The following is a 13,603-nucleotide window of genomic DNA, read 5'->3' on the forward strand; positions in this document are numbered from 1 at the left end:
AGGGCTTAGCTAGCACCTGTACACAGATGCTGGGTAAATACGTACTGAACAAATTGTATAGCCACCACGTGGTGAGGTCAGGATGGTACAAGTACCCCCATTTTACAGATGGGTCAAGGCTCAACAAGGCAAGGTGAACACTGTCCAAAATCACAAAGTCAGCAAGTGGTAAAGGAAGAAGTGGCCCTGAAATCCCAGACTCCTGTTATAGGGCCCCTTCCATCACTTCACCTCCCTTCAAAGTCAACCTGGAATCCATTTCAACATGGAATTGACAAATAACAATTCTCACCTGATACTAGTGATTCTTGTTTGGATCATGGACCCATTTGACAATGTAATTAAAGTTTGAGTCCTTTTCCTAAAGCAGCACACATGTGAAACTTAGATAATAGTTTACACAGGGTTCCTGAACCCTGTGAAGCCCATATACAGACCCCAGTTAAGAACCTCCTTTCCATCCTGCTATCTGGGTGACTTCATTTATGCTCAGGATTTAGAGCCATCTCTATATTCTTCTTGAGCATCAGAATCAACTAGAGATGCCCATCCCCTATGAATCTGGTTACGTAGGTTGAGGCCTGTACCAGAAATCTGCATTAGGCACAGAGGATTCTGGGATGGTTAGTTCTCAAACACACACACAGCCATGAGCTGCTGCCTCCCAGATCTCTGCATGCAGCCCAGATGACGCCCCCAGAGCTCCCAGCCTCTCTTCCCTGCTGTCCATCACACCTGGCCATTAGAACATTCTACCACAACCCAACAAAGATGACTCTGGGCTCAACGTCTTTCCCCCAGAAGTGCTCCTTCACCTGGGTCACTAGGCCAGAGGCCTGGGCATCACCCTTGACTATTCCCATCCACACCCACATCTTGATCATCACCGAGGCTGGCTGATTCTGCCTCTTCTGTGCCTCTGGGCCCCTCCACTTCCCTCCATCACCCCTGCCTGCGCCCTGGCCCAAGCTCCCAGCTTCTGCTTCGCGATTCCTTCTTCTCTTACAATCCACTGTCTATTATGTAATTCTGATCATGTCACTGCATTGTGCAAATTCCAACTCTAGAATTGCACTGTCCAATATGGTAGCCACATGTGGCTATTAAAATTAAATATCCAAACGTGTGTCCCTCAGTCACACTAGCCACATATCAAGTGTTCACCAGCCAGAGTGGCTGGTGGCCACCACACCAAACAGCACAGGTGTAGTACATTCCCATATGTTCTAGTGGACAGTGCAGCTCCAGAACTTCCCCTGTAAGCCCTTCCCGGTGTGGCCCCAGCCTCTGCTCAGACTACTCTCCACTAAAGCAGTCTCAGCTCCCTAAACTCATGACCTCACCTCTAAGCCTTTGCATGTGTCCCCCCACCCCCGCTTCGTTAACTCCTACCTATCCTTCAGGTCTCAGCTTAGCTGTCACTTCCTCCCCTGACCAGCATAAGTGCCCAAGCTTCTGCCAATCACAGCACTTAAAACACTGAATCATAACAGCCATGGGCATGCTTACACCCTACATCCCCACACCGACAGTTTTCAACCCGGGGCGAGTCTGCCTCCCAGGGAACATTTGGCAGTGTCTGCAGACACTACTCGTGGGATGCTACTGGGCATCTGGTCAGTAAAGGCCATGGCTTTACTGCTAAATATCCTGCAATGCACAGGACAGCCCCTGCAGCACAGAGGTATCTGGCCCCAAATGTCAGCAGTGTCGAGGGTGACCATCCCTGCTCTAGACCAGGCGACTCCACAGAGGCAGGGGGTGTGTCCTGTATACTGTATATCCCCAGCCACCAGCCCAGGTGGGCATACAGAAGGAGCTCAATAAAGACTGAACATATAATGCATTTAGATGTTCTAGAAGATTCCCCAGGATTCCAGTTGTCTTATTGTGTCTTTTCTTAAAAACAATCATTGGCCATTATGATAAGCTCAATAATTGCCCCTCAATCCAGGGTCCTAATCCCTGAAAGCTGTGAATGCTACCACATACTGCAAAAAGGGCTTTGCAGGTGTGATTAAATTAAGGCTCTTCAAATGGGGAGATTACCCTGGATTATCCAGGTGGGCTGTAAATGCAATCACAAGTAACCCTGTAAGAGGAAGGCAGAGGGAGATTTCACACAGAGGAAAAGGCGATGTGAAATGGAACAGAGAAAGACTGGAAGATGCTACACTGCTGCCCTTGAAGGGCAGAGGCCACCAGAAGCTGGAAAAGGCAAAGAACAGATTTTCCCCTAGAACCTCCAGAAGGAGTGTTGTCCTGCAGACACTTTGGTCTCAGCCCAGTGAAACTGATTTTGGACTTCTAGCCTCCAGAACTGTGAGATAATAAATCTCTGTTGTTTTAAGCCAACACTACGTCTGGCTGGCTGGAGCTGAAGCAGGGATAAGAATAAAAATTCAAGCCCTTGTCCACCTCTCCAGCCTCCTGCCAACCCCTGTCTTCTCCCCCACTACCCTCCAGACACAGTGGCTTTTCTCTGACCTTCCAAACACAGCCTGGGGCCCTTGAACCTGCTGTTCCTTCTACATGGAAGGCTTCCTGCAGTCTCCCATGCATGGCTGGCTGCCTCTCATCATTCAGGTCTCAGCCGAAACATCACCTCCTCAGAGAGGCCCTCCCTGACTGCATTAAGGCAACTGGCCTCCCCCAATTACTTTCTCTTTCATCATCGGGTTGATTTTCTTCCCAACTCTTCTCACACTAATTATCTTGTTAATATCTTTGTTTGCCTGTTCAATGTTCGTCCCCTCCCCCGCAAGACTGCAGGCTCCAGGAGGGCAGAACCTTGTCTGATCTGTCCAGGGTGTGTCCCTTGCCCCATGCCTGGCACACACCAGGTGCTCAATACATTCTGAATGAATGAATGTGAATGAATGAATTTGCAGCTCTGTGGGATGCTTGCCCAATGCCCAGTCCCAGCATACCTGATCTTGGCTTTCCGAAACGCCAGCTCCTCTTCGTTGCCAAAATCCAGGGACACATCCTCAGTATCGTCCACCAGGGCCTGGGGGACACCAAAGGTGGGTGAAAAACCCTTACGCGGTGCACAGGCCCTTTGGCCCCAACCCTCTCTGCTGGCGGGACCCCTCCCCTTCTCCGCCTTCGGCCCATTTGGGGTCCAGAGCAGGCCCAAGCCCCGGCTCCCGCATCCCTCCTCCTCCTCCCCGCTTCTCCCAGCGCTCCCGCAGGCTCCTGGCGTCCTCGCCACCACCCTCCCATCCCCAGATCCCCGCGGCCCTACCTGCTTCATCCCTCCCAGAGCCCACCTGGAGCCCACAACCCAGCCTCCGGCTCCACCTCTCGCTGCGGAAGGGCTGGGATGCCCGGCGGGCAGCTGCGGCTAGAGGCGCGGTGGGGTCGAAACCTGAGGCCCCCGGTGCAGCCTCCGCTCAGGTCTCCGGTGGGGGCGGGGCGCGCGGGGCCCAGAGCGCAGTCGCGGGCGGGGGAGGTGGGCTCGGCTGCCCGGGCGGGGGCGGGGGCGGGGGCGGGGCTTGGGAGGGTCCCTCGGCCCCCGGCTCGCTGGGGACAGCGCCTAGGAAAGAAAGAGCTGGCGCCCAGTGGAAGGATGGAGGGCGAAGACAGAGCGGCGGCAGGGAGGGGACGATACGGGCTCAGAGGAGGACATGGGAACCGAGGCCAGTGATCCAGGGAGGAATAGAGCGGGTGGGTCCGTGAATGAGGTGGATGGTCCGTAGGTGTCGAATGAGCGAGTGAGAGGGTGAATGAATGAATGTCAGTGTTGGGCAGCCTCTTTCAGGGTTTGGAGAAGGTCAGTGTTCCCCAAAACTCTCGGATCCCGAGAATTCCCTAGGGCCATTATTAAAAGCAGTTTCCCAGGCCCAACCCTTCAGATTCATAAGGCCTGGAGTGGATCCCGGGATTCTGCCTTTTAACGGGCGAATCTGCTGCAGCCACGGCTTGGGTACCACTGCTGCCCACAGTTGACATCTGCATGCATCGTGGTGCCAGACACATATTGTGCACAAAATAATTTTTATTAGCAGTAATAGTAGTGTTTCTGGATGTAAAGGCCTTCCCAGGAAAGAAGGCTTGCCACCTGAAACTTTTTCCTGGCCCGGGACAAGGTCACTCCTCTCCTTTCTGCCCTCTCCTCCTCCTGGCCAGTTACCCAGGGACAGAGGGCCTAGAGTCTAGATGCCAAGGCCCCTAGTCCTGCCCTTTGCCCTCCTGCCACGGACAACAGGTACCTGCCCCCCATCCCTGGTGACCCAGAAAAGGACTAGTGGTCCACAAGCTCCTGACACAATTAACCCACTGCTGGTCCCCACCGGGGTGGCCGCCTGGGGTGTGCCCTGGAGGAGGGGTAGGGAGCAGAGCTGCAAGAATGTACCTAAACTCTGAGCCCTGGTCAGGCACCCCACTCAATGCCCTAACCTGAACCCATGAAGGGCCTGCCAGGTACTGTGGAGGGAAGGTATTTTCTCCTGGGAATGCCACCTTCAGGAGTCCGGGGACCTGCGAGGAGCCTGAGAGGCTGCAGCTCTGACAAGTGCTCAGGGGATGCTGATGCAGGCCTCTGGACCACCCTTTGAATCGTAAGGATCTAAACCACCAAAGCCCGGCTTTCTAGAAAAGCCTATTGGCTCTTCCAGCTCAAAGTCGGCTCCAGGCACAAAAGAGTGTCACACTGAGAGACTGGGGTGCCCTAAGCTCCCCTCCCCCTCTGGGCCCCAGCTGCCCTCGAGGGGTAATAGGGGAGGGGTGAGAAAGGGCCACAGCAGAGGGCAGGTGGAGGTGAGAAGCCGTTACAGAACATTTAGGGGCTTTTCCTCTCTGAGAATCACCAACTGTTGGTATCTGTCAAGTTGGGGCTTAGAGAGTCCCCAAGGGGGAGAGGAGGTAGGAAAGCCCCCTTGGAAGCCCCCTTGGGGGGGCAAACTGGAAGACAAACTGTCATTCTCAGTCATGGGGTTGGGGGTACCTTCAGAAGAGCCTCAGCTCCCACCATGTGGAGGTCACATGCTCCTGAGCTGTCCTCGGGGGGGGCACAGGCTGAGGGTGCAGATGTTGGGGCCCAAAGCGGGGCCTCCAGGGGAAAGCGCCCTCCCTCCCCCATACACCTGGCTGACCCTCTGTGGGGTCAGCCTGTGGAATTTGAGAGTGGGCAGAGAACCCGAGGACTCTGCAGGGAATTCATCATTGGCTTTGAAACCAGCTGCAGTGGTTTCACCTGGGGCTGCTGGTTAAATGCAGATTCCAGGACCCCACTCTGGGCCTTCTGAAGCTCCAGGGCCACGCTTGGGCATCTGCTTTTAATAAGGGCCCTGGGGAATCCTTGGGTTCAGAGACTTCCAGGAAACACTGACCTTCTCCCCTCACACTGGTGCCACTGAACCTGGCCCCTGAAACCTGCCTCAAGTCACCTCTGCTCGTCTTGGCCCAGGAGGGGCTTGGGGAACAGAGCTTTGAGAAGCAGCCCCATCTCTGATCCCTGCGGTGTGGCTTCCAGCCCTGAAGCCAGAACAACCCAAGGGCAGGGTCTCCAGGCTCAGGCAGCCACTGGCCTCTAGACGGCCCTTGGAGGTCAACTCCGGAGTCAGGCAGCCCCAGCTGCGCATGTGGGTCCACCATTTCCTGGCTGGGTGGCCTTGGGCAGGGGGCTTCACCTCTCTGGTCTCGTCTCCACACCTGTAAAATGGGACTGCACCTCCCCTCACCTGGCAAGGATGATGCAAGGACTAGCGAAAACACATGTGAAAAGCTTGCCTCAGAGTAGGGGCTCAGAAACAGTGGCCCTGGTGACACTGGCTGTGGTCATCAGCAGAGGGGCTCGAAGTCCAAGGAGCCCCTGTGGGCTGGGCAGCACACAGGACCTGAGCCTCAGGCCACAGTCATTCCTTCTGCCGAGGGACAACCACCTTCATGGGGGCACAGGAGCTGCACATTCAGCTCTGTTGGCCATTTCGCATCTGCGTGTACCCGGCACTAATGACAGCTGGAATAGAGGACTGTGCATGGCTCTCTCCCCCAGACAGGACCCCAGGAGCCCTGAACCAGAAGGCAGAGACTTGGATTGGACTAACAAGGCTGAACGTGGGAGCCCGGAGCATGGCTGGGGGAGGCGGGAGGAGTCAGCCTGGCTGGACCATGCTGGCTCTCTGCACGCAGACTTTCTGCTCTTTATCCTGCAGCACAAGGGCAGCTAGCACTGATGAAGTAGTAATTAGGGGGAGGGTGTGTAGGGGCTGCCCTTGGGATCCCCATCCACCTTGCCAGGGGGAGGCAGTGCACGTGGTGAGCCCTGGATTTCTACCCAGATGGACCTCAGCTGTGCCTGGGCCTCTGATTCCCCATCTGTGAAATGGGTAGAGATTCACTTCCCTGAACACTCCCGGGTCCTTCACTCACTCAGCCCTCACCTGCTCTGTGCTTGATATGCTGGTCTAGACACAGGGACACAGCACTTGGTGAGACACATATGGTGCTTGCCCTCTTTGGGCCGACATCCCAGTTGTAGATGGATAAAAAAAAAAAGTCACAAGAACTTTTTGAAAAGTGCATTAAGCGCCCCAAACAAAGCTGCCCTGTCCCATCTGGGAGCCAGGAGTTACTATGGAGCCGTTGAAAGGGGGCGAGACCGATGGCGGTGTTCTGTCAGCATAAAATACACACTGAGGTTTGAAGACTTAGCAGGAAAAAAGGATGTAAAATATCTTCTCATAATTTTAAAATGGCTCACGTGTTACAATGATCCTGTTTTGGCTCTATTGGGTTAAAGTACAATTAAAATCAACTTGCCTTGTTTTTACTTTTTTAAATGTGGCTACCAGCACATTTACTATGATGTGTGTGGCTCGCATTACATTTCTATTCTAGAGAGTGATTGACTGGGAATTCAAAAGGAGGACAGGGAAGCCACTCTGGACTGAGCCTCGATATTAAAAAGAATTTTTATGCCCAAATTGAAACAAATATAAAGTAAATAGCATAATAAACCCTCATGCACTTGTCCTGATTCAAAATTCCCAACTCATACAGCCCATCTTTTTGCATTGATCCATTCCCTCTTTCCTTCTTCTGTATGATTTTGAAGCAAACCCCAGCATCTTATCATTTCACTGTAATATTTTGGTACGTAGCTCTAAGAATGGACTCTTGAAAAAAACAAAGCTGTAGCAATTCCACTCCTAGGTACGTCCCCAAGAGAACTGAAAACATGTTCACAAAAAACCTTGTACAGGAATGTTCATAGCAACATAATTCATAGTAGCCCAAAGATAGAAACAGCCCAAATGCCTGTCAGCTGATGAAGGGATAAACAAAATGTACCCTATCCATACAATGAATAATCTCCACAATAAGAAGGAATGAAGTGCCCATACCTGCTACACCTGGATGAATCTTGCAAACATGCTCAGTGAAAGAAGCTGTATGCACCCATTGCCTGATTCCATTTATACGAAATGTCCAGAATTGGCAAATCCATAGAGACAGAAAGTATATGAATGGTTGCCAGGGGTTAGGGGGTGACTGCTAATTAGTACTCAATTTCTTTTGCGGGTGATGAAAGTGTTCTGGAATTAGATAGTGGTGACGATTGCACAGCTTTGGGAATATCCTAAAAATCACCACGTGTTACACTTTAAAAGGGTGAATTCTATGGTATTTGAATTATGTGTCCATTTTTAAAAGTTGCAATCTCATCACCATGCCTAACACAATGAATAATAACCCTAGTGTTAGAGATCTTGTCAGGGTTCATTTCCCAAGTGTTTCATAAATATTTTTATATCCCAGGGTTTGTGTCAGTCACATACCAACCAGGGCCACACCCTGCAAGTGATTAACGCACAGATAAATCTCGCAAAACCAGAAGGTTCCTCTCCCTAGCTCTTCTCTTGCAATGTGTCTGTGAAGGACCCAGACCGTTTGTCTTCTGCATCTTCCCACAGTCTGTGTTCTATTGCCTCCCTGGGGAGGGGAACCCCACATTCTCAGCCTGTTAAATAGGGCACTCCACCCCAGCCCACCCCTATGGCAGCTGACTTGACAAAGAAATACCGCTGCAAGGTAGGGGCTGGGTGCCAGGTAAATAGCAAGGGCTAGGCCTTGCCTGCAAACTGCTACAGGAATATTGTCGGAGAGACCAGGACTTCCCCAACGAACAGGACTTTTCCTAGGTCTTCTTATCTTTCCACTTAGCACAGATTTTCACAGGGCACTCCACCCCTCCCACGTCTGCTGCCAGAGCTGTATCCTGCCCTGTGCAGAGGTGGGAGCAGGAAACCTGGGTCTCCATCCTCAGCTGAGAGGCTTCCACCTTCCCCCTCCCATCAGGTAGACCCCAAACTCCCACCCTGGCTCATAAGGCTTTGCAGGGCCGAACCAGCTACCCTCTGCCAGCTGGCTCAGAGACACTCTGCTACTGTACGCCGGCCAGATCCCACCAGTCATCAGAACAGCCACATGGGTCTTTCCTTCCTCGGGGCCTTCGCATGTGCTGTTTCTTCTGCATCAATGCTTCCCAGCACACACACTGATTTTTCACAGGGCTGATAACATAGAGGCTCCAAGCCACTCTTCCTGACCTCCCGCCTACTCTCCCACCCAACCACTATCTCTACGCCTTTGCTCTCTCTGTTTTGAGTTCTTGAGAGACCTTTCATGTCCCTCCTAACTCTTTCCTTTTGCTTGCTGTGTTTGGTCATTCGTATTCTCTCTGAACTAGAATTTAGCTCCGTGAGGGTAGGGCCCTGTGTCTAGATTTGAGCACAGAGGAGACGGATGAGCAGGTAAGTGAAGGACCCAGGAGTGTGCAGGGCAGCGACTCTCTGCCCATCTCACAGATGGGGAAATAGAGGCCCAGGCACAGCTGAGGTCCATCTGGATAGAAATCGAGGGCTCACCCTGTGCACCACCTGCCCTTGGGAAGGTGGATGGGTGCTCCACGGGCAGCCCACAGGAGGGACCCACTTTCCCCCCTCGGCCATCTGTTCTGCCTTCCTGGACACCTGCTGTGGCTGCCAGCGTGGAGAAGGACAGGGCCCAGTTCAGGGGGGAGGAGCCCTGTGAAGTGAGCGCAGCTTCTGCAGGGAAGCAGGAAGGTGAGGGGCACAGGGGCAGCTGGGCAGCCTTGTGGGCCTGGATGCACCCTGGCCTGGAGTCATAGGTTTGCCAGATGCAATAGAGGACAAAGTTGAGATGAACGACTGATAATGTTTTAGTATAACTATCTCCCAAATAGTGCATGGGACATACTTATACTAAAAAGTGGTTTACGTCAAGTTCACTTTCACCGGGCTCCCTTATTTTTACTCGCTAGATCTGGCAACCCGACTTGGGGGGAATGCAGGACCACTGCCAGGTGCCAGGCAGGCAGACCTTAGGCACCAGCGAGAATGCCAGGCTGAGGGTGAGAAGCGGCTGCTGGCCCGGGAATGACAGGCCTGGGGGCTGTTGCTTCCCCCCTGCCTGATGGGGGATCAGGGGCAGCTCAGGGCCTTTCCCAGGCCCAGGTCTGATCACACACACCCTACCCCTACTCACTACTTACCCCTCTGTGCCAGCCGCCCTCGACCGTCAGGATGAAGAGCAGAGAGTCTGCATGGCTTAGAGCCCGGCATGGTCTGCAAGTTACTTATCCGCTGTGTGACTCTGTTTCCCCAGTGGCAGTGCCCTCATGATATGGGTCCCTCCCTGGTAGGGTGGTGTGAGGATTGACAGATTGATCCGGGTTGAGTGCCTGGCACAGAGGAGCTGGACGGTCACCATCCTTCCCGCAGCTGCCAATCTGCATCCCCTCATGTGGCCCCCGCTGGCCACCCATTTTTGCTGAGGCCTCCTTCCCTGAAGCCCTGTGATGCTGCCTCTGTGTGCCGGAAGCTTGCTCCTTGCTCTGGTCTGCCCCTCCCTGGGGGGCGGGGTGTGGGGAGCTGGCCTAGCGAAGCCACACGCTCTGACCCCAGTGCAAACACAGGCCCACACAAAGACGCAGATGCACACTAATATCTAGACTCAGGAGCACGCAGCTGTATGTGTAGACACGTGTCTGTGGACAGTGCCAACCCCACACTCACAGGCCCCTCCACACAGGCGTGTGTGCACACAGGCGTGCGTGTGTGTGGATGTAGACGCACATTTCCACCGATGAAGGCCAGTCACCTGCGTCATTTGTGAAGTGCATAGACTGTGAAAACACCCCCTCCCCAGGGAAGCCACCTTCCTCAGGGATGGGGCTGAGGAGGGACTCCACTCCGCCCCCCAACTCAGGGATCCCTGACCCTGCGTGGAGTGACAGATCAAAGACACCCTCCAGCAAGCGTAGTGAAGATACCATCAGGATGAAGTAGTGATTCTGATAGGGGTTCTAAGGGTCCCTCGGAAGGAAGTTTTTCTCTAAAAAAAAAAAGGCCAGCTGGCCACTCCCCCGAGAAGGGGAATTCCAGACCAGGGGCCAAAAGGGACAGCCAAGCTTTGATGTGTCCGACCTGGCCTCCCAAGTCATCTGATATCTCGCCAGGCTGTGGAGGAGTTGGCAAACAGGCAAGAGAAGGCCTCTTATCGCTCAAGGGCTGGGACAAGGGCAGAAATGTCAGGTTCATGGCAGGGCTATTTCAGGGAGAGTGGGTGGAAGTTGTTACTCATCTTGAGCTCTGGCCTCCTCTTGCAGCAGTGAGAGCTTGGCAGGTCTCTCCCACAGGCCCAGGGAAGATCATAAGGCTGGTCTCTCCCCCAGCAGCTGGAGGTCCAGTTTGGGTCCTTCCCCACTAGAGAAGATGTCCCCAGTGGGCCCTGCTTGGTGGGGACCTATTGATTTTTCCCACCTTACCCTCCACCACTCATCATGGTAACAACACTGGCCAGACTCTAAGATTTCCAGCAACCCCATCCCCCTTCCTGCCGCAGGGCCTTTGCACCTGCTGTTTCCCCTGCCAGGAGTGCCCTACCCCTCCAGATTTTCTTAGGACTGAAAATATGAGCTCTCTCTCCAGGAGGCCTTCCCTGAGCCCCAGCTCATGTTCCAGCCAATCTTTTTCTAGGGTCTGGGATCTAGACATGTTTTGTCCTGTTTCTAACACTTTCCATGATGTTTAATTATCTTGTTTTCTTATTAGTTAAGCAAACTTTCTCCTCCCCATCTCCCCACTAGAATATTATCTCCATAAGAGCAGGCGCCCCTTCTGTCCACCTAGCACAGTGCCGGGCACACTGTGGACATTCGACCAGTGTCTGGTGAGTAAGTGAATGAAGAGATGAATGACCCTGAGGAATGTGCCAGGCAGCGGGTCTCTGCCCATCCCTTTTTTATAGGGATACCAGTCATGCTGGATTGAAGGCCCACCCTACCCCAGTATGACCTCATCTTAAATATTTACATTGGCCATGACTTTATTTCCAAATAAGGTCACATTCTGAGGTACTGGGGGTTAGGACTTTAACATATGAATTTGGGGAGGGGGGGAAACAATGCAGCCCATAATAGAAGGTAACTGTGGCTCACTCACAATCTCCACTTGGGGGAGGGAGTGGAAGTATTTATACTCCCCCATGCATCAGCTATCGGTTCAGGGCTGCCCCCAGCAGGGACAGGTATTCCCAGGCACTTCCGACTCCGGGCACACACAGGCAAGGCAGGTTCCAGCAGCATGAGGGCTGTCCTCCAGCAAAGGGGAGCAGGCGGTGCTGCTGGGAGTAAAAACTCGAAGGAGGCTGGTGGGCATGAGGGTGGGAAGGGGATCTGAGGGACATGGGCACCTGCCGTGCCCACCATCTGTTGGATGCACTGAAAGCAGAACCTTCAGCCCACATCTGCCACCCACCTGCCTGGGGTAGGTTGGCACCTCCATGCCTTCCTATATCTACATACAGTCCACATTTAGCTGGACCGGAGCTGCTGGGGCAGGTGTGGACCACATGCACCAACCCCCAATCCATGGGTACCCTGACCCCACTGGCACTTAAGGATTGTCGGCAGGTGGAGGTGTGCAGAGCCCTCATACCTGCCAGCCTCACCTACAGAGGGGCTGAGGAGCCCTGGGAGAGATGGGACCCCCAGCTCTGAAACCACAGCTCATGAAATGCAGCATCTGTAGGCAGGAAGGGGTGCCAGAAATGAGGATAACAGTGAGGAAACGGGGGTCCTAGGGTGGTGAATTTTACTCAGCACTGCAGGCAGGGGTCAGAGAGGAGTGGTGCTCCAGGCGCACGTGAAAAGGTGACAAGATTTGCCCCCACTCCAGCCACCTGGGCACTGAAGTGCTTGTGTGCCGTGTGCCTGGGGGGTCCAGGCAGTTTGCTGTGGATCACCTGCTGGGAGCATAACGCAAAGAAGGAGGCAGCAGTGCTGTCTGGGAGATGCGCACAGACATCGTGCCCAGGGGGGATCTGGTACCCTGGTGGCGTATGGCAGCCTTGACCTGCGAGAACATCAAGGTTTGAGCTAGAAGTCCCAGCTTGGCCAGCAGCACCAGCAGGGATATCTGTGCCCTGTCCAGCTCCATGGATTCATGGTGGCAGCGGTGAACTGGCCTGGACCCCACCCTCTGTACCCCTGACTCTAAACCCACTAGCAGCTGAGGGTGGTCGAGGCCAGCAGATGTGGGAGAACGAACTGAAGCTGGACGTGCCAGTGGCATCAGTGCTTGTGGAACAAAGCTCATGGCCATACACCAGTGCAAGTCAGAGCTGACACCCCTGGAGCCTGACAATCTGGTTCCAATCCCAGCTCTGCCACAACTTAGCCCGAGCTAGGCTGCTCTAACAAATAGACCTTACATTTTCCGAGCCTTAACATAATAGAAATTGGTCTCCTGCTCACTTAATGGCCCTGAGTGGTTGCTCAGGCTGGCAGGGCAGTTCTCCACTTGGAAGAATCCAGGCTCTTTCTATCCCATGGCTGCTATGCCCTAGGACCTTGTTGTCTTCCATACCCAGAAAGTGGAAGGAGAAAAGAGGACATGGGGGAGGGAGGTAGATTCGCTCTCTTAAAGGACCCAGAAGAGGCAGAGATGACACTGGAGTGAACTTGGTCACATGACCACACCTAAATGCAAGGGAGGCTGGGAAATGTGGTCCAGTTATGTGCTTGACTACAATCCTACTTTTATAGAGGATGGAGAAGACAGCTTTCAATGGATATCTATAGCATCTTCCCCAAGGTGAGTTAATGTCTCTGGGGTCCCATCTTCTTGACTGTAAAATGGGAATGACAGTCCTTCCTCACGTAAAGTGCTTAGCACGGTGCCTGGCGCATGGTAAATCCTTGATAAATGGGCATCCAGCATTACCAGATACCTGTAGCCACCCTTGGGGTTCTTGGATATATTTGGGGAAGAGAACCATGGGCAAGACTGGACCTCCTGCTAGGCAGGAGGGGTCAGGCATATTGAGATTTGGGGCATTAACTAAAACACGACCAACAACATTTGGACTCCATCCGGGGAAACCCAAGCGTCTACAGTTACACAGCTTTCTCAGAATTCAGTTCAACACTCTCCACATTCAGATGTGAACATTGAGTAAGCGCCATGTTGCCAGTTCCAGAGAATAATCAGCCTTAGCTCCTGCCTTCCAGAGCCCTGAACGAGGTGACCAGCCAACCCCAGGGTTGACTGGACGTGGCCAGGTTACCTCGAAG

General features: G+C 53.5%; 1 protein-coding gene across 4 annotated transcripts in view; it reads right to left on the bottom strand.

Annotated features, from left to right (window-relative positions):
* The window catches only part of TVP23A (trans-golgi network vesicle protein 23 homolog A), a 32,380-nt gene extending 28,979 nt beyond the window's left edge, over positions 1–3,401 (bottom strand). For all 4 annotated transcript variants that reach the window (XR_005016593.1, XM_036826913.1, XM_036826912.1 and 1 more), the window contains exons 1-2: positions 3,248–3,401; positions 2,931–3,010 (exon numbers count right to left, since the gene is read on the bottom strand). Coding sequence is in view for 3 of the 4 variants with exons in the window: in XM_036826913.1 (XP_036682808.1) it covers positions 2,931–3,010; positions 3,248–3,256 (89 nt within the window). In the remaining variant the exon portion in view is untranslated. The remainder of the gene's footprint in view (positions 1–2,930; positions 3,011–3,247) is intronic.
* Positions 3,402–13,603: the final 10,202 nt, after the last annotated feature.

The sequence above is a fragment of the Balaenoptera musculus genome, chromosome 15 (genome assembly GCF_009873245.2).
Source record: "Balaenoptera musculus isolate JJ_BM4_2016_0621 chromosome 15, mBalMus1.pri.v3, whole genome shotgun sequence".
NCBI classification, from domain to species: domain Eukaryota; kingdom Metazoa; phylum Chordata; class Mammalia; order Artiodactyla; family Balaenopteridae; genus Balaenoptera; species Balaenoptera musculus.